The sequence below is a fragment of the Notothenia rossii genome (genome assembly GCF_949606895.1).
Source record: "Notothenia rossii genome assembly, chromosome: 3".
Lineage (NCBI taxonomy): Eukaryota > Metazoa > Chordata > Actinopteri > Perciformes > Nototheniidae > Notothenia > Notothenia rossii.
The window spans coordinates 80,928,194-80,947,493 of NC_136901.1; the positions used below are offsets into that span (position 1 = coordinate 80,928,194).

General features: G+C 40.7%; 1 protein-coding gene and 1 long non-coding RNA gene across 8 annotated transcripts; both read right to left on the reverse strand.

Moving 5' to 3' along the window:
• Nucleotides 1-653: 653 nt before the first annotated feature.
• Nucleotides 654-5,803, reverse strand: LOC307034426. 7 transcript variants are annotated; one of them, XR_013806893.1, is made up of 8 exons: nucleotides 5,610-5,803; nucleotides 5,110-5,167; nucleotides 4,845-4,914; nucleotides 4,648-4,765; nucleotides 4,362-4,460; nucleotides 3,458-3,625; nucleotides 3,166-3,320; nucleotides 654-1,923 (listed from the first exon to the last, which is right to left on the reverse strand). It is a non-coding gene; the product is annotated as an uncharacterized lncRNA (long non-coding RNA). The 7 variants fall into 7 exon arrangements; XR_013806891.1 differs by lacking the exon at nucleotides 5,110-5,167; XR_013806894.1 differs by having other exon boundaries at nucleotides 4,648-4,914.
• A 2,873-nt stretch (nucleotides 5,804-8,676) lies between these two features.
• On the reverse strand, nucleotides 8,677-14,728 carry atp1b4 (ATPase Na+/K+ transporting subunit beta 4). Its single transcript, XM_079668412.1, has 9 exons — nucleotides 14,543-14,728; nucleotides 14,263-14,331; nucleotides 13,388-13,604; nucleotides 11,365-11,493; nucleotides 11,130-11,234; nucleotides 10,572-10,771; nucleotides 9,981-10,037; nucleotides 9,804-9,896; nucleotides 8,677-9,701 (listed from the first exon to the last, which is right to left on the reverse strand). The coding sequence occupies exons 2-9, from the start codon at nucleotides 14,326-14,328 to the stop codon at nucleotides 9,540-9,542; spliced, it is 1,029 nt and encodes a 342-aa protein (XP_079524538.1). The 5' UTR covers nucleotides 14,329-14,331; nucleotides 14,543-14,728; the 3' UTR covers nucleotides 8,677-9,539.
• Between the last annotated feature and the right edge of the window lie 4,572 nt (nucleotides 14,729-19,300).

The window sequence follows — 19,300 nt, forward strand, 5'->3', positions numbered from 1 at the left end:
GTTAGTTTCCGGTTTCGTTTATCACCGATGTATTTTGTTATACACACATTCCTTCACATTTACATTTTAATTTGCATTAAAGTATTTCGTGAGGCCTTCTAACATGTTTTAAAATATAATTACGGTTGTAGTTGAAGAGTTTGTAAATGAACATGAACCGAAGCTGTTGCCTGGCAACTCAATCGCACAACGTCACGTCCGTTAATTCCACATCCAGACGCATGGATTATCATCGATTTAATACATTAACGTAGCCTTTGTTTCTGCTAAAAGAGGTGTCGACCAGCTGGGGAAACAAGAACATCGGCGTAATCGAGTGTGACTATTAAAAAATAAATAATTATTATATTAATATTGACAATAACAACCGACCGTCGGGGTAGCATTTGCTTGGCATTTCCAGTTATTTCTCCACTGGTTACATAGTCTATGGTTACAAGGTTACTACGGAATGCCATTTAAGCCAAAATTAAATAAATAAATACATAAATAATTAAATAAATACATGTATATATATAAATATGCCTATGAAATAAATTCTGAAATAAATGAGGCAATAAATATGTATACATGTACATTTAAATACACATTTAGTTATTTCATGTCACTTTTATTTCATAATGACACATTTATTTATTTCAAGAGACTCGTATTTCATAATGACACATTTATTTATTTCAAGAGACTCGTATTTCATAATGACATATTTATTTATTTCAGATGACTTGTATTTCATAATGACGCATTTATTTATTTCAGGTGACTTGTATTTCATGATGAGACATTTCCATTCCTTATATGCAAATGAACGGGGCGTGGTTAGCTCACAGATCCAGAGACCCAGAACAAAGCAACAGCACCACACTGACTACTCGAAAAGAGGAAGAAAATGGAGGAGAAGGACTATAAAGCAAACTACTAAATTCTCAGAGTCAGACATCGCATGTAATCTGATACTCTAAATTTCATCCGCCAGAAATGTTCGCTTCTTCTTCTTCGGTGTAAATTGTCCGTTGGCAAACCAGTTGACTTCTTCTTCTCTGTTTTTTGGCGGGTTGCAAACAACTTTAAGGTGCATACCGCCACCTACTGTACATGAGTGTGAATCATCATATCATTCCATCTCTTAACTCATGGACGTATCTATGATCTAATCCAAAAATAAATAAATAAAAAACATAATAAATAAAACAAAACAAAACAACAATCTATGATCTTTCCTGACCTAATGTTAGATAATTGTACCTACCCCAGTTTCACTAAAGGTAAACAGTGCCTTTCTGGTTGCTCTTTCTCCCTCTCCTTTTGTTCCCAAAATACCAACCACACTCCATTCCCTCTCTGCCTCTAAAACGTTATCCTTTAGTTTTTCTCTTTCAGCTTTATAGATGTTCCACATTTTCTTTAACTCCACAGTTCCTACACTTGTCACTGTTACTTTTCCCCATGACATGCAGCGTACCATTCAATACTGTGTGATTTATTCTGAGTCTAGCTATCATCATTTCCTCCCTTCTGTTTCTTTCATTATAAATATTTGTCTGCTGGCCAGCAGACCAGCATTTATCTATCACCAGCTTATGTTAGTATTAAATATACAATGTATTCTGGTAACTATCAAAATAAAGACATTGTATAGTGTTCATAACAGTATTTGTATTTAATCAATTATACTTAATACAATAATATTACAAAACAAATCTACATCTAAATAAATATATCATCTAAAATAGATGCATTTGATTTAAAAATAACAAATATAATTCAAAATGTAAACAGCAACAAAGAAATTATAACAATTATTTTTCTTTTTCTTGTTAATATCCATTATCTTCTCTGTTATGTATCTTCCGGTCTTTGCCAATCTGGCCAGCATTTCTTGGTCCTCCACGTCTTTCTCGTACAGCCACTGCTTGAAGCAAACTGAAAATAAGAAGCAACAATGTTTTAACAAATCGTATTAAATAAATAACTCTGTTACCTCTAATCATTAACCCATGTTTGTATCATTGAGTTCACTGTGTGTTGCTGCTAGTATACATAATATATACCTGACGTGGAAATGTTACTCATGGATGGGGCTACATAGCTACTAGAAAGACAGTCGAACCCGGTGCATTTCTCCGTCTGAATGTGGTGCACTTTTGCTAAATGTTTAGACAAATAGCTCGTGTTACCGCCCTTACATGCTAAATTCTTATTGCACTTTTGGCAACGAGCATTTTCCACCTCAAGACCAAGCCCCCAGGAAGTGCGCCGGACTCTGAGGAAAATATTCGTTGTGTCCAAACGGCGGTACTACAATTTCCTTATCATTCTGTGAACTCTATGAACTATTTTATAGCCCTAGAATCATTAAGTCCTTAAAGTTGTAAAATGCACTAAAAGCCGAATCTAGATTTATTCTCTCTCTCCCTTCTTTCTAGTGAGCCGAGAGTGTGTGCTCGGGGGGCGGGGCTTAAGGGGCGCATGCTCTGTGAGCGCACAAACGGGTTCTTCTGCTCTGACAGCCAGGCATGACGGGTAATCTGTGACGTTTCGCTCTCTCAAAAGTTGGGCCATTTTGACTTCATGCGCCAATGAGCAGCTCTCATAGGAAAGAACGAGACCCCTCCTCAGACGCTGTATCCAGTTCTTATTATACATCCATGCTCAAGACGGGTAACATAACTACCCTCGGGGCGCTTAGTTCTCTCCGCCATGTGTTTGTGTGCGCACGCGCGTGTGTGTGCATGCGTGCGTGTGTGTGTGTTGCATGCATGTAGCAGGTTCTGTGTGTAAACTGCCCCACCCCCTCGCACACCGACCGGGGAGAGAGATCTCTCGTCTGGATTGGAAAGATCGAAAATAAATCATAGACGCACTTTGTAGTCTTATTGCATATTAGAAACAGAGTTGACGACAGTAAGACTGCGATATAATTTTTATGTAGATATAATACATATGACATCTATTTTTTACATGTCTCCAGTACCGATAAAAAGATCGATAACGTTGTACCTTAACGGTACCACGGTCTTTAATAATTCCGCCCCGGGGCCCGTTAATACTGGGGCTCGGTACCCATCCCTAGTTTTAATTACTACATCATCAATATTACATTTCAAATAACCAAGTACTTGGTGTCTCACAAAGAGCAAGTGGCTAGTGCTGCTAAGAACATACCTGGTGATGGTGGTGATGGTGGCTCTTCGCTGCAGGATCTGGTCGATGTCCTCCTAGCAGAAGCGATTGCCTTCGTCGTTCTCGTCCATGATGGCGGCGTAGGCTCCTTTCCTCAGTAGGTCCTCAATCTCCTTCTTGGAGAACTGCTGGACCAGCTAAAGGCGACGCAGAGAGACATTTACACAAGTGGATTTAGAAAACTCTTTTCGAAAATAAACTAAGCGTACTGCAACAGCGACTGACCCAAAAACGACTTGGCATCTAGAAATATGACAGATTTTCTTTTTCTCACCCCGTTGTTGTTGCCTTCTTTGTTCCCACTCATGCTCTGCAGGACGGCACGCTCCAGCCCGAGCTTCAGACTAGCTTTATCCAGCATTTCCCTCCTATAGTTTCTAGTGATCAGACGGTATACCTCCACCGCCTTAGACTAGCCAAAACGATGACACCGAGCTTGAGCCTGAAATAAGAAATTAAAAGAGGGGTCAAAAGAGCATCATGTGCAGCTGCTGTTCAACGTTTTTAAGCATTAAATGGGAAAATATACACTTAAAGAACCGAGGGATTAAACGGAAAGACTGTTGTTGTTGTAGCCCTATTGAACTATCTTTAGGACAGACAGAGCAGATATATATATCGTAACTGCAGGTCATTTTGAGGGTTCCAGTCAGAGTCGAATATCACACAGGTGTCCGCAGCAGTGAGCTTCACAAGTTCTTGATCAGGTGTTTGATGTGGGCTGGCAATAATATTAGTATAACTATTTATATAGCACTTACACAATAATGGCAAAGTGATTCTCACAACAAAAATAAAGAACAAAACAATATCAACAATAAAAAAACTAATGATTATAGGAATGTTAAGAGACAAAGAAATGATAAACACTCTAAGAGGCCGACTACAAAAGGGAGAATCAATGGCTCTTGATGACATCAATGAGCAGTCCCAAAACATGCTGCTGTATAAAAAGAAATAGGTCCAGATTTCTTCTATTTAGTGTTGGATGATTTGTTGTATTGATTGCTGATGGATGTCAAGATATGTTTTACAATTATAACAAAAAGATTATTGTATTTGGAATCAAAAAGTTTACAAATCGTAGTTTTAATAAAATGACTAGCAATATAGGATTTATTCAACAGCGGTAAAGCATTAAGTTGCTAAGTTAATGTACACTGAACTGTAAAACTTACCACTATTTAGGAAAGGACCTGATCAGAAGGATTGACTAGTAAGACAGCAAAGAGGTGGAGGAGGTCTTTGTCATGTACAACCATTGGTAGATGTTACACCTGAAAGAAAGATAAGCAAATAAGAGAAGACAGGAGGACAAACACCTTCTTAAGTAAAAGACCAAATCATGTCAAGCTTTAACCTGAGGCTGTTTTTTCAGTCTTTACAATGCACTGTTGGAAATTACATTCCAAAGGCTAAATTCAAACTCAATACCATAAATAACTGGGTACCCAAGTGCTTTACCTGATAGAACACGTTCCACACGGAGCAGCAACCATCCGGCTGGGCCTTTTGCTGCATATCAACTTCTCCTCCCTCTCCACTGTTTCCAGTAGATATCTACTGCCTCTGTCCAATAAAACTGAAATGCCCAAAAACAATCATTAAAAAAGTTAAAAACAATGACTTGCTTTTGCCATTCAAATGTATTAGAATCTCACCTTTTTCCTGGATGTCAGGAAGGCGTTCCCTTCAAGTCCGCAACCAGTCATAGGAGTTCAAATGCAAAGCCTGAACGATGACAAGAGCGAGACTTACATTTTACAAGATAAGTAATACCAGAGCAGTGTGTACGACATGCAGGGAACAGATCAAATCCCCTGACAGACTCACACACTTTGGTGATGTCCTCATCTGATAATGATGTTTCATTTTTATCAGCAAAGTAACATTACTCAAGGTATATGTTGGACCCAACTCACTTACAGTATGTTTTTCATTTCCTCAACAATGGTCTGTATAGTTGAGTAGAAACAAACTGTCCCTACAGTTTCAGGTAGATTAACAAAGAAAAGTTTTCAATGAAGCACAAAACCCCTCTTTGTATTAAGCTAGCTGCCACAGAAAGTACAGCTTAACATGCTAACCTGGTAGAGTTATCTAACGTTAGCTAACTTCATGTCCAACTAAAAACCTCTAACGTGCATTACATTGACGATTTTAAACACAACTTAACTCTCTCAACTTGTAAAATAACGTTAATTTAACATACCCTTAAATAACTACATCACGTTTTTCAGGGGCAACACAAACTGCAGAAAACGTTAGCTGCTAACTGTTGTTAGCTAAGACAGCTAGCTCGTAACAATAGTCTCCTAGCAAACCTAAGGTTACGTTAACATTAACTTAACGTTGTAAGAAAGCAAAACGAACCTTCGAGAAATATTTTACTCTCAGACTGGGTGTAATTGTGTAGCGTTGCTTACCTCCAGAAGGACTTTTAGCTGTTTCCCAGTAGAGACTAGAGAGAGCTTAAGCACCAGAAAAGCACAAGAATGGTTCTTGAACCGGTTTAGTTTGGCAGTTTGCAAACCACTTAAGAGAACTGGAGTGTGAAGCAAAAGCTATTGAGTCAGTGTTTTGGTGCTGTTGCTTTGGTCTGGATCTGTGAGCTAACCACGCCCCGTTCATTTGCATATAAGGAATGGAAATGTCTCATGAAATAGATGAGAGTAACAAATGCGTCACTTCCGGGCAAAAATAACGGCTCCGCCCACTTTTGGGGGAAAACAATGCTGTCAGTTGAACGGCGGTCAATACAAATTCTGAAGTTTTTGCCAATCCGATCAGAAATGTAAGGAAACCGGAGATTTTTGGATCTTCAAAGAGCCCGATTCCAATGGCCAGACAGGCAAACAATTGCATTAAGCCATTAGAAATCGACGATCGGGATCGATATATGGTTAAATATAGCAGTAGGCTATTTATTTTCATAGATGAGAGTAACATCTACGTCACTTTACGGCCCCGCCCACTTTTGGGGGAAACAACGGCTGTCATTTGAATGGCGATCGAGCCTGAAGGGCCTGAAGCCACAGAGATCTTCTGTTACTGTCCTTTCTTCTTAGAGGAAGTACAGAAACACGTAACTCTGGATTTGTTTTAATGTTTGAGGTGCAATAAACGACACAGCAGCTTTTTGGCATGATAAAACTATTATATTCCGCCTCACTCATGAGAGTAACAGCTGGAGAAATTATAGCCTCGCCTACTGATTTTAATTTAACCATATATCAAGACCGATTGTCGATTACCAATGATCGAATGTAATTGTTTGCCTGACTGGCCATTGTAATCGAGCTCTTTGAATATCCAAAAATCCACGGTTTTCAAAAAAAATTGATCGGATGGGCAAAAACTTCAGAATTTGTATTGACCGCCATTCAAATGACCAGCAGGGCCTGGCTCATTTCGTGGCATCTGCAGGCAGTGGCAAGTACTTCCGGCATCTGCCACAGAGGCCGCTACTCCGTGGTATCTGTGGCAAGTGCCACAGATGTGGTATCTGTTGCAAGTATATGCCACAGATGTGGTATCTGTGGCAAGTATATGCCACAGATGCCACAACTTGCCGTGGCAAGTATATGCCACAACTTGCCGTGGCAAGTAAATGCCACAAGTTAAGAGAAGGTTTATGGTAGCTGCCACTCGCCTTCCGTGGCAAATGCTGATATTTAAACCCGTATTTATCGCGTAAAATGTCGCTGTTTTGGCATGACTTTATCGGACTGATCTGTACACAAGACTGATGATCTGTTACTGATGGTCCGATCTCTATTTTTCAAAAAGATTAAACATTATATGTTCTATAGATTTTACTTGGAGAACGTGGTTTGTTAAAAATAAATAAACGTGCTATTTTTATGATAATACTCAAGATATATTATTAGTAATTTGACATAAAGATCTAACATTGTTGACCAGAGGTGGGAAATAGGCTAACTTGTATACTCAAGTAGCCTACTGTACTTGTGATTTAGAAATAGCCTACTTGTGCTTTAGTTGAGTATGTAAATGGTATGTTACGTAGTAGGCTTACCCCACGACTCAGCGTTCTGTCAAGAACTCGAACAATATAAATTGTTCGCCAGTTTCAAAACGCAATAAAAGGGTGGATAAAAAAGCATGCATTGTGTCTTGATTTGTAATATACTGTCATGATTGTCTTAATGGAATAACATGGTTTGTTTAGATTCACTGATATCAATATCTAATAAGAATATTCTGAAGCATTTAAATAAAAATGTTCAACCAGAATTAAAATATTAAACTACAAAACAGATACAATGACATTAATCTGTTTATTAACAACGAAAATAATACAAATTAAGTACATATGCCTGGATTTAAAATAACACATTTATACATGTGTACAATCAAATATAACTGTCCTTTGCCTCATTTATAAAATATAAATCTTAGCATCTCACTAGCAGTGGCAACTGCAATCAGTTACAGCTGCCCTAAGTCTGTAGCAAAGTCTAATAACACCATTGTACACGTTGCTGTGTCAATACAGATATTTATTTTTTAATTATTTGTCTTTACTAGTAACAATACACCTGGTTATCGTAGCAAGCAGTGGAAACTCCCCTCAAGAAGCGACAATTTCCAAGGGCTTGCGTTGCAACGCTCACTTGCCAATATTTCTTTTTTTATTACAATATAGGCCTATGTTTAGCCTACTATCATAGATATAGCACGTTTGTTTATTTTTAGCAAACCACGTGGCTATTCCAAGTAAAATTGAATATAAATGATAATTTATTATCTTTTTGAAAAATAGAGATCGCACATTAGTCCTGTGTACAGATCAGTCCGATAAAGTCATGCCTAAACAGTGACATTTTACACGATAAATACGAGTTTAAATAGCAGCATTTGCCACGGAGGGCGAGTGGCAGCTACCGTAAACCTTGTCTTAACTCTGGCATCTTGTGGCAACTCCCGTTCAGCATGCGCAAATGCCACGGCAAGTTCCATGGGAACCTTGGACCTTGGACATGCATTGGAAATGCAGTTACATTCCATTCCCTGGCATTCCAAAGGTTACAACATGGGTTAACAATACCATGTAACTGTCACGTTTGAAAGGACGAAATCGTGACATCTTCACGTGTCCCAGCATGGTAAATCGTCACATGTTCACATCTTGCCGTGATATCGGGTTGGTACAACTATAGCAATGTATTGGCTATACATTTGTTACTGATTTGTTACACCATCAATATGACTGAACTAAGTTATAAGATGAGTGAATATGTAAATGCGTTCATCCCCCCCAAAAAATTAAATTCAAGTGTAGCCATTACTATATGTATTAATTTATGTAACTATTTGTCTTTGTATTTATTTATTTATTTGTATTCGTTGTTTTATTTATTCAAACCATAGTATTTGTTATTTGTAGAATTATTCTAATAATTACATATCTTAGTTGAAAGCTTTTTTTGAGTTGATGTCAGTCCCACATGGAAGAAAACATACAGTACATACCAGAACATTGTATTTATTATAAGAACTATAATAGGAATAAATACAACATTGATACCATGTTTAGTAGCACGTTTCAGACATGATTAATGCTATCACAAAATAGTTATTTTCAAAATGGTATACCTCTCACAAACTATTTCACAGTACAGTATGTCTCTTTATTGATCAGTCTTGTGTAGTATTTCATTCTCAAATGTTTTTACAAAAGAAGACAAGAAGTGCCATGTGATGCTTTATCATAAATGTAAATAATATATGTAATAATGCACTATTCAACAACAATATAGTAATAGTGTATTGGCAGTCATTTATTATGTATTTGTTACTGTGTAAGTACAGTACAAGTCCTGCTTTCAGTGTTTTCATGATAGGAATTCTTACAATATACAAGTTTGAAAAATATAATTCAAAACAAATTAGTACACTTTGTCAAAGAAAGCTGTGCAGAAAAAAACATAATCTAACCTGACACAATAATATTTCTAATCACCTAGTAGTGTTTAAAGTCATAATTGGATTTGCATAGCCAGAAATGCTAACTAATGGGCAGAGTGTCATTTAGTTTGATTAACTTTGCTAATCATTACAAAATATCAGGAATTGTAACTCACTCTATGCACTTGTCTTGTGCTCTGCACTGTTTGTGTCGGTGCAGGTGCTCAAGGTTCAAAGATACAACAGAAACCCAAGAGGAAATATCTACTTCTTGAGAGATTTGTTTCAAAGCAGAAGATATTTAAGTGAAATAGGGAAATTACATATTTCATGGAAAGTAATGGTTCAACATAATCTTTTTTTTCTTGTACATTTTTCTGCCTCATTGTCACAGGAGCATCCTGCTGGCAGCGAAATCTGTTGCCTTACGCTCCGATATCCAAGGAGAAGCTCACTCTGCCCAGGTTTCGGTCAGTGGGCGAATCGTTGATGATGCCCTTTCCATGCAGTTTGCACTGCACCACGATGTGAGAGTCGTACTGCACTCCTGCAAAACGCACGGCCATCACCGGTGCAGAGTAGTTGGTCTGAGACAGCAGAAATACACAGGTTCAAGACATTAAAGTTGTTATTTCACTGTTAAATATAATCGTATATATGTTATCCCGAAGCATTGTGTTCTCACTCACTTGTCGGAGCTTCCCATAGTATGGATAGTACATCATTTCAAAAATGCTTTTAGGGAAAAATTGTATTTCTCCCAAGGCTTCTGGAGGTCCTTTCTGAAAGAGGAATACATTATAATTTCAGAAGTGTTTTGCTGATAAGAATTATTACAAGTCAGTGTGTAATGATGGTTACTGTACCTTAACTCCACAAGTCACATTCACTGCTTTGCCCTGGCCAGGTAGGTAACCAAGAATCTGTTGAAACAGTACAAAACCAAAAAGGACACATTTTGGTTACTATATTGTATGTCCTCCAACTAAAATCAAATGGGATGTTTGCCAAAGACTATGCCGGTCAGACGGATTAGCATAAATGATATTGTTGGTAGAAGTTAATGTCTAGAAGTGTGTGGACAACCTCTCATCAAACTTCATATTCTACAGGTTAAAAGTTTTCACCTTTTGTTCTTTAACCTGAACTACATCACCAGCATGTCTTCATACATTATATGAATCATATTACATCCAGAAGTTGAATTCTAAAGTGTATAAAACAAGAACATTTGAATGGGATTGTGTATAATTTACCATTATTGTTAACCAAAGCAAAAAGGTGTGCACAAATGGTGTCATGTATTTTCATCCTCTCCCTGAAATGGCCACAAGATGTCACTGAGAGCTTCCTCTGTCCTGTGAAACTCTGTTCCTGCAGTTTTATGTTCCCTCTTTTGTTTTGTACTTTTTAAAGGGCACTGTTTTACAGGTTTTTGTGACTGACAACCGTCTTACCCGGTTCATCCGAAGGAGGATGCATGGCCTGCCCTGAGAATAGCCATAGTGGGGGTCCTGCAGCCCTGAGCACTCCCCCAACCAAGACCTCTTGAACTGGCACGCTTTCCGCTCTGCACTCTCCTCCAAGTCGTCCTGCATGAAGTATTTGTCCTGTGTGCAGCGGATATTCTTCTTCTCCTGAACGCCATCGTTATACGCTGAAAATGGAGGGCAGGGAGAAAGAGGCAGAGAGGGGGGAGGAAGAGTGAGAGAGTGAGAGAGGAGGGCATACATAAAACCCTCGCTACAGCAATGCCCTGCCAGACTCAGGCCTCTGATTAAGGAAGCTTGACAAAAGCTGGGTGAGAAAAAAAAAAAGTATTGAATGGTTGCACTCTGCCCACAAAGAGGCTTCCCTTCCCAGCATGCTCTGCAAGAACCAAACGGAAAAAGGGGGACAAAGGTACTGAAGATGAGGATTAACTCGTTACATGCCTGCTTGATTTAAACTCAACAACCTCATCTGACCCCCACACACAACATTTAACATCACCCCCTAAAATCACACCCACTCACGTTTCAGATACTCATCCATAGACCTCGCGTACTTCTTCCAGGATTTGCGATCAGAAGCGTTGAAGGTGATCTCGTGGGCCTCTAAGTTGGGGGCCATAGTCATACCTGCCAGTGGAGACCCAGAGACAGTCAACTGTGCTGAGACTCAAGTAGAAGCAACAGACTGAAGGACAGACGAGCAGAGAGACGACAGGAAAGGGAGGGTGGAGGATGCAGTGGAGATGTTTATATTTACCTGGTGGCATCACTCTATCATTATAGGTGGGATGGTAGGGACTAATGGACCACATGAGGCAGAACATGCAGCCACCAAACATGGCTGCCAGAAACGTATAAAGTGCAGCGTAGAAGAGGAGGATGAGACCTGGAAGAGAAGGGAAAATGTTTAATTATTAGGGAGCGTATTTTGGATGCAGCACAAAAGTGCTTACATAACAGACCACACATCTCTGATTAAATCATCCCTCCGATCTGAGGGGAAAGAACAAAGAACCGTTAAGAGTTTACTTTTTTGGCAGTCTGGACTCCAGCTACTGTCCCTTAATCAGGACAGTCATTCATTTGTTTACTCATACAAAAGCACTGTCCTCCGCTCATACCCGAAAATCTTTGAAGGACAGTAATTAACTGCATTCATTCAAGTACTTTACTAAAGTACAATTTTGAGGTTTATTACTTGAGTATTTTCCTTTTCTGGTACTTTACACTTTTATTCCACTACAGTTCAAGGGCAAATATGTCACTGCACGACATCTATCTGACAGCTGTAGTTGTTTTTGATGATCCAGACCCAGATTAGTAATAGAACATTTAAATAATTCATCAAATATTATTTTAGGTTAAGATCAAAACTTTATGGATACCTTGGTCTACCTGACAAGCTACACTGCAGTTTATTTAGTAACTATAATTCAATGATATCAAATCTATTATTCTCAAATGGGAAGTTGTGCCAAATGATTTACTTAAGTATATTTTGAGTGCAGGACTTTAACTCCTTAAGTATTTCTAAACTATGTTACTTTTATTAATTAATGATTTGTCCACAACAAAAAGTTTTAAGGTTACGTATAAAATCTACCGTTATAAACATATGTGAGAACCCTGTAACAAAGGAAACCAAGAACTCTAATTGTTGTGCAATTTTCAATTAACAGTCCATTAGCAACTAATCAAGCCCAACGTGCTCTACATTAAATGGCTTTTGCTGTGCAGGCGATTTCACAGGGGACTAGCTGCAGCCAGCCTTGCGTCCCTAGAGCCACAAAGGACTTTCTGTTTGAGCTCAGTGAGAATTCTCCCAGCTGTCCTTTCACTCAGGAACACAGTGAACCTCCGGTTGCCATCGTAGTGAAGGTCTTTTGCAGCCATAGAGGCCTGGCCAGCTCCAAGGAGCCCCCATCACCCTGCTCTGGTATTGTGTCCCCTGTTACACACTCGTCTCACAGGACACATAGACTCTAGCTCAGGGCCTTTCTTCAACACACACATGGGCCCTACTCCTGCACACACTGGTTTTTGAAGCTGAGCTCTCCCTAGGATCCATCAATTTCAGCTTATGCAAGGAACACACACTTTCCTTGGGTATTCTTTCTACACTGAGTTGGATCATGTTTGACTGGCTGGGGGAGGAAGGGGCTCAGCAGCGTCACATGGCAGTGAATACCAAGAGGCTGCTCCATCGTCATTGACTCAACAAACTCGTCTAGTCTGTCCTTTACTGCCAGATAAAGTTAACCAAAGCTCAATTTGGCAGTAAGTTGTATAGATAGGAAAAGAAGAGCATCTCTACGTGTTTCACTGCAACTCAGTTATGAGGTCGCCGAGGCTTTGGGAAAGAGGCTGTGGAGAGCATGGTTAGATGTAGAGGAATGTGATTCCCGGCCAATGCGAGGCCCGGGACAGTGAGCTCCCGCTGGGAAAACGTCCCCAGGCAGTCTGTTTTTGTCGGGCCACACTGAATTGTCCATGCACCTATGTAAACATTGAGCATAAGGACACACACACACTCGCAGCACAGTGAGCAGAGTCACTAGACTGCAGAGACATTAAACTAACCCTGAGTGCATATTTTAAAGAGATTCAAACATCATGCCTGCTATTGTTGAGACTATTAAAACATTTAAAATTAGATCTGTAATTATTGGACACGTGCAGTAAAACAAAAAGGACTCTTTGCATTAATCAATCCCCCCCCCCCCCCCCCCCCCCTCCCCCCTCATTTCCAATAACATAAATCTTCTTAATCATCAACTCACCCCAGCTCTTCCCAGAGCGACCCATGAATTCCTTGGTCTCTGCATTCCACAGGTACGTCTTGATGGCTTCTATTTTCTGGTGGAGCGTCCTCTTGGGTAACGGCCTGCGCTTCCATTTCTCAAAGTTCAGGTCTTCCTGCTCTAGAGGCTTGTGCTCGGCCAACTCCTCCTGCTCTTCCTCCAGCTCTTGGCCATGTTTGAGTATCACTTTGTGAGGCTGGTGGAAAGAAGAAGGAGAGAAAAAGCCCTCACCACACATATTTCACAACTGCTAAGTTCTGCAGCCAACCTATTTTCTTTTCAAATCACTGCAGGAAAAAAATGGCATGCCTTCTGATCCGAGTATGACCGACGATATAACCTGCCAGAGAGTGCTCTGCATATTAATGAACTTCACACTGACCGTCCTGTCCCCTGTTTCTGCAAATTATAAACCCGCTGGTGACCCCTCTGGCTCTCGTTGGGAGATCTGACCTCCTCTGAGTGGACCCTCCTGCTTGGAGCAGCAGCTGCAGACAGCAGATCTGGAGGGTCACTCTGACAGCCAGATGTTACTCACTGACTCTCAGAATCCACAGGCCAGGACAGACAGATCCCAGAGGAACCACGGGACGCTTCAAAGAGTCATGGAAAAGTCACTTCATTCGTGAGAATTTGGCTTTTAAAATAATAAATTGTTATTTTTTGCTGCTATGCTTTGAATCTCGTGCCAATAAAACCACTTGATTAATTAATAGTTAATAATAACTTTGCTGTTATATTTGCCGTTAGATTAAACAACTTCAGTGCTAGTGGGAAAGTTTCCTTAATTACTGCATTCAGTGAATAAAGTGATTATTAATGTATACATTTTAAATGTTAATGTAAGCACTTACAAGACCTGGTGGATGATTTTTAAGGAGCGTATCTTCAGCTCCTCCCTCTGTGGAACTGGGCTCCATGTTCTTCAGGAGGAAAAAGCACTTGTTAAACCAATCACATCTCCAATACCCTTCACTTAGAGCGATACACCTTTAAATCTACAAACTTCCACAGTTCAACACTAGCAGAACTTTTCACCACACTCCCAAGTTATCTGACTTAATCTGCAATCAGACACAATTAATATGTATTTCAGTCAAATTAAAATGTCGATGAAAAATTATTCAGACATACCTGAAGTTTTCTTGACAAAAGCAACACTTCTTAATACGTCGGAAGCCCTCCTCACCCCGAGAGAAAAAACAATGTTTGTCAAAAAGTAATTGGGGATTTCATTAGAAAGTTTTAGGCTTGCACAGGGGACCAGTTATGGAGAACCTCCTGCAACTAAGCGCGCATCGTAGTGAATGAACGCAGGATAGAGAAAACTGGGGGTGGGATACAAAGTGTTTTTTTGGACCTAGAGACGTTTTGGCATTGATCCGGGACACAGCATTGCATTCAGAACACGCACACCATCAGCCATTGTCTGCTAAGCTGGGCTAAACTGAAGCAAAGCCTGAATACAATATTTATGGCTTATTCTAACACAAGACACATGTTGTCAATCATGGCCTGGCTGCAAGGACTACTGTACCGATAAAAAGGACAGTCCACGTGTTTATTAAGTTGTGTTTTACAATTTTATATTGAGGGGCATGTGCTTTACATGAAAGAAGATAACCATAATGTGAATATCAGTGATCATCTCTTTGCATGCATGCATACTGACACAATTGCAAACACCTGCAGCTCCATACTCTGCTGCAGAAACTGCTTACCATAAGCTCCCTCTGGGGAAGTTCAAGTTGTCCTCTTCCCTGATCCTTTCTGCACGCTTGTCACGTAACATGCTGTTACCCCCAACAAAAAAAGTGAGAGGGGGGACTTTTTTTCTTCCTCTTTAAATGAAAAGAGAAATTGCGTCATGGAAAAAAAGCTGTTCTTTGAGATTCGCGCGGCAAAAACGTGCAAATGTTCGTGCGCGCGTGCGTGTGCGTGTGCGTGTGTGTGTGTGTGCAGAGCCGGCCAGACCCATTAAGCGACATAAGCGGCCGCTTCTAGGGCCCCGCAGCCACTAATGGCACATTTCCACTGGAGCGGGGTAGACCCCAGTCCCTAAGCATCCACGCTCAGGCCTCTGGCTGCCTCGCTGGCCGTCCGAGGCCGTGGCGCATTTCTATTGTTTAGGACCTGGGGTAGCAACGCAGTGTAGGCGGGGCATCTGTGCAGAGACATCCTGGAACACTTTCACATTTCGAGTTGTTCCGTCGAGCTCCCGCTGGATTTTATCATCCCCAATGAGATGAAGGAACGTCAAAAAATGCTGTGTATAAAAATGCTGCAAGCTTACTTCTAGATCTATATGAGACGCTAGGGATGATCTCGCGCGCGATCTTGTGACGATTCTCTCTGACCAATCAGCAGTCGAGAGTGTTGACGTCACTAGTTCAGCCCTGGACCTGGCCTGATAGAACCACGATTTTATGGGGCCGGAAAAAGAGAGAAAAAGTACCCCCTAGCCGGTGCTACGCTATATGGACCAAAAACTGGCCTGGCCGCTTGAGGACGATTAAGGACGCTTAAACGGGGCTACAGTGGAAATGCGCAAAGAAAAAAAAAATCTCATACACCACCGTCGCCTTGATAAGTATGTTTAATTAATTTAGTTAATATGCCTAGATTGCCTACTCTCAAATTCATGTATTATATTATTGGGTCAATAATATAATACATTAATCGTGCTTTACCTGAACCTCATCATGAAACTAGAGAGGACGGCAGGATTGTAATTTCCCGTGTTCAGTGAATGCAACAGAGGCAAGACCAACCAGAGGGTTGAATGGAAATAAACATCTGTCTTATTGGCCGACAGGTACCTATCCTGTGAGCTGTGACAATGTTTAAAATAAACTGTCAGTCGGACTCAGAGTTTTTGAAGATGGACATAAGAACATTTTTTCTTAAAAAAGAAGACAATTCTCAAGTGATGGCTCACACAACAACCCCAGAGCCACCACTTGAGCCAGGTAAACAAGAGGCGTGTTCACACCGGAGTACTTTTCCCACGTACTTTTCCCGTTTAGTTCCATTAGTACCCCTGATGTCGCGTTCGCACCAAAAAGAGTACTTAGTGCCGGGAACTTTTACCCCCATTTTCATTGCCTGCTAGAGAGGTGGTACCAAAAAAGTACCAATTTCTATTGGCTGGGCAAATTGCAAACCACGGCACGTAAAACTCCCAAAAAGTTTTGTGAAGCCGCCATTTTATTATCCTCACATTAGCATTATTAGCATTAGCCCAGCGCAGAAACGCAGAGAGACTAACTTATGGCAACACAAAAGAAAACATGGGAGCGGTGGAGATGAGGAGGTGTCGGCGTTCTGGCAATTTACTCGGAAGGCTGCAGTAGAAGCTGCTGGGAGTCCCAGCAGCTTCTACTGAAGCTAGTCCCCAACTTCGGGGACTTCCGGCCGGGGATTTCGGGTGGCATTAGACGCCATGAAGTGGTTTGCGGACTGCCAGTAAACCCAAAGCAGAAGAAGTGACGTCAGCGGCTCATTTGCTTAATCTTCCCTCAGGGAAAAGTACTCCGGTGTGAACAGGATTGGTACTTAGTGCCTTGGGGTTCTAAGTGCCGGGGCACTAATGGCGCATTCACACTACATCGCGGAGCTCGCTTTAAGCGTGCCGAGCCGTGCGGGGCCTGTTTTTGGTTGCGCTTACACTTGGTCTAGTTCCGGCACGGGGCTACTTTTTCACCTTTTTTCTGGCCCGACTAAATCGTGGTTCTATCGAGGCCAACAAACAGGGCTGAGTCGGGCTGAGTTTGCTAAACTAGAGAGAGAATCGCTTTCAAGGGGGCTACAACTACAACAAGATGAACATATTTTATCGTGATTTAATTGTAATACACGTTTCAAAATGATGACAGACGGCAGGCGAAAAACCTTTTAAAATGCGTGTTTTCTAAATGGAGCATGGCTAAGCTAACGTTATATATGCTCCGACCTTCCACACTCACAACAACGGCCTATACAGACATAAATAAACCAGCGACTGTATTCGCCATGACACAGGCAGTCTGTGGTTTGTACTTGTTTAATTAACTTTTGTCTAGTTTCTGAACAGATATGAAGAGCTGTGAGCTCTGAGTGCTAAGAGCTAACGGCTGTGTTGTTTTTCTGGGGCGCTCATTGAAGATGACGTCACGGTTCTGCCTACACTGCGTTCCTATAGATCAGGGGTGGGGAACCTTTTTCCTCTCAAGGGCCATTTCAATTTTTTCAACATCCTCCGAGGGCCGTACAAATTATTTACCGCTGCTTAAAAATACTAAAATCACAGCCCATTCATTTGGCCTTTCTTTCATGCTGTGCAAAGAAAAAGCAACCTCTTAATCCAGATATCTTGCCATGACTCGCGTATGTGTGCACGGTTGTGGCATGACCACCAAAACAGAAATATATGGACACAAGATGTGTGCAATTTAGTTTCCTATCCATGTGAACATGATTTAAAGTGTGGGGGGAGGGGGGGGCCTAACCTCCTCTAGGGGGGTACTGGGGCATGCTCCCCCGGGAAGATTTTTTTTTAAATGTTGAAGTTAAAACCATCAATCTGGTGCACTTTGAGAGCAACATTAAGAGATCTATGGATACATCTCTCAACACCCATATGAAACAGAACTGTAAGGAGATTTATTTTTCTCTATGGATATTTTACAAATCACTCCCCTTTCAAACTGTATTCTTGTTTATTAATAACAACTTTTTTTTACTGTCATATAGTATTTTATACCCGTTTACTTTGTTCTCTTATTTTTTTTATAACTATAATGATCATATAAAGATGTGCTTTTACCTCAATGGTTGTAGAAAAAGCTTCTTATAGTCGTTAGCATAGCTAGCTAACCAGATGCTAATAACAACAAAGTTATTGACTGTATGATCAGTGTGACAGATGGACAGATCGCCACTGGGCTCACAACTAAAGACACAGCCACGCAAAAACTGCTGCATGCTCCTTATCTGAATTCTGAAGTGCCGGAGCCGTGCTCTCCGTCAGAACTGCACGAGACCATGAACGAGACATATACCACGTGATGACACGTTAGGCTCGTGTTGTGTTCAAGGACCCTGATCTTGGCCAGGAAAAACAGGCTCTCCCTTGTTTAAGTCTTTTGCGGTCTAGATTTCTTTTTTGCGTGTATTTATAAATTACCTCGAGGGCCGTATCAAATTGTCTCGCGGGCCGTATACGGCCCGGGGACCGGTGGTTCCCCATCCCTGCCATAGATACTACCCCAGTTCCCAAACTGTAATGTGAGCGCAGCATTAAATTGAGCCGGGCCTAATAAGGCCTAACCAAACCGAGCGAGGCCTGCAGTGTAAATGCGCCATAAGTGCCGGCACTATGTACGGCAAAGTACTTGGTGTGAAAGCGGCTAAGGTATGTAAATGTCAGTAAACTTCCAAGTTATGCGAACATGTAAGCAAAGCATATGTGACAGTATTTCGGAGAAAAAGTCAGCTGAAATGGTGGCATAGTTGCCACTGCTTTAAGTGTCGATAACATGTTTTAACGTATTTGCAGCAGTAAATAAATGGGGCTGTTTGGCCAATGACGTTGCCATAACAACACCTGAATTTAAATGTGCAACCTCTTTTATGACAGATTTTTGCATGAAATCATAATTCTTCTGAATGATACTCCTATTGACAGCTAGTTTCTGTGTTAACATTACGAGATGGACAGCCAGAGAGAATACATAAAAAACAGTTATGAAATACTATATGACAAAACAAGAATACAGTTTAAAAGGGGAGTGATTAGTAAAATATCCATAAAGAAAAATCTGCTTACAGTTCTATTTCACATGGATGTTGAGAGATGTATCCATAGATCTCTTCATTTTGCTCTCAAAGTACACCAGATTGGTGCTTTTAACT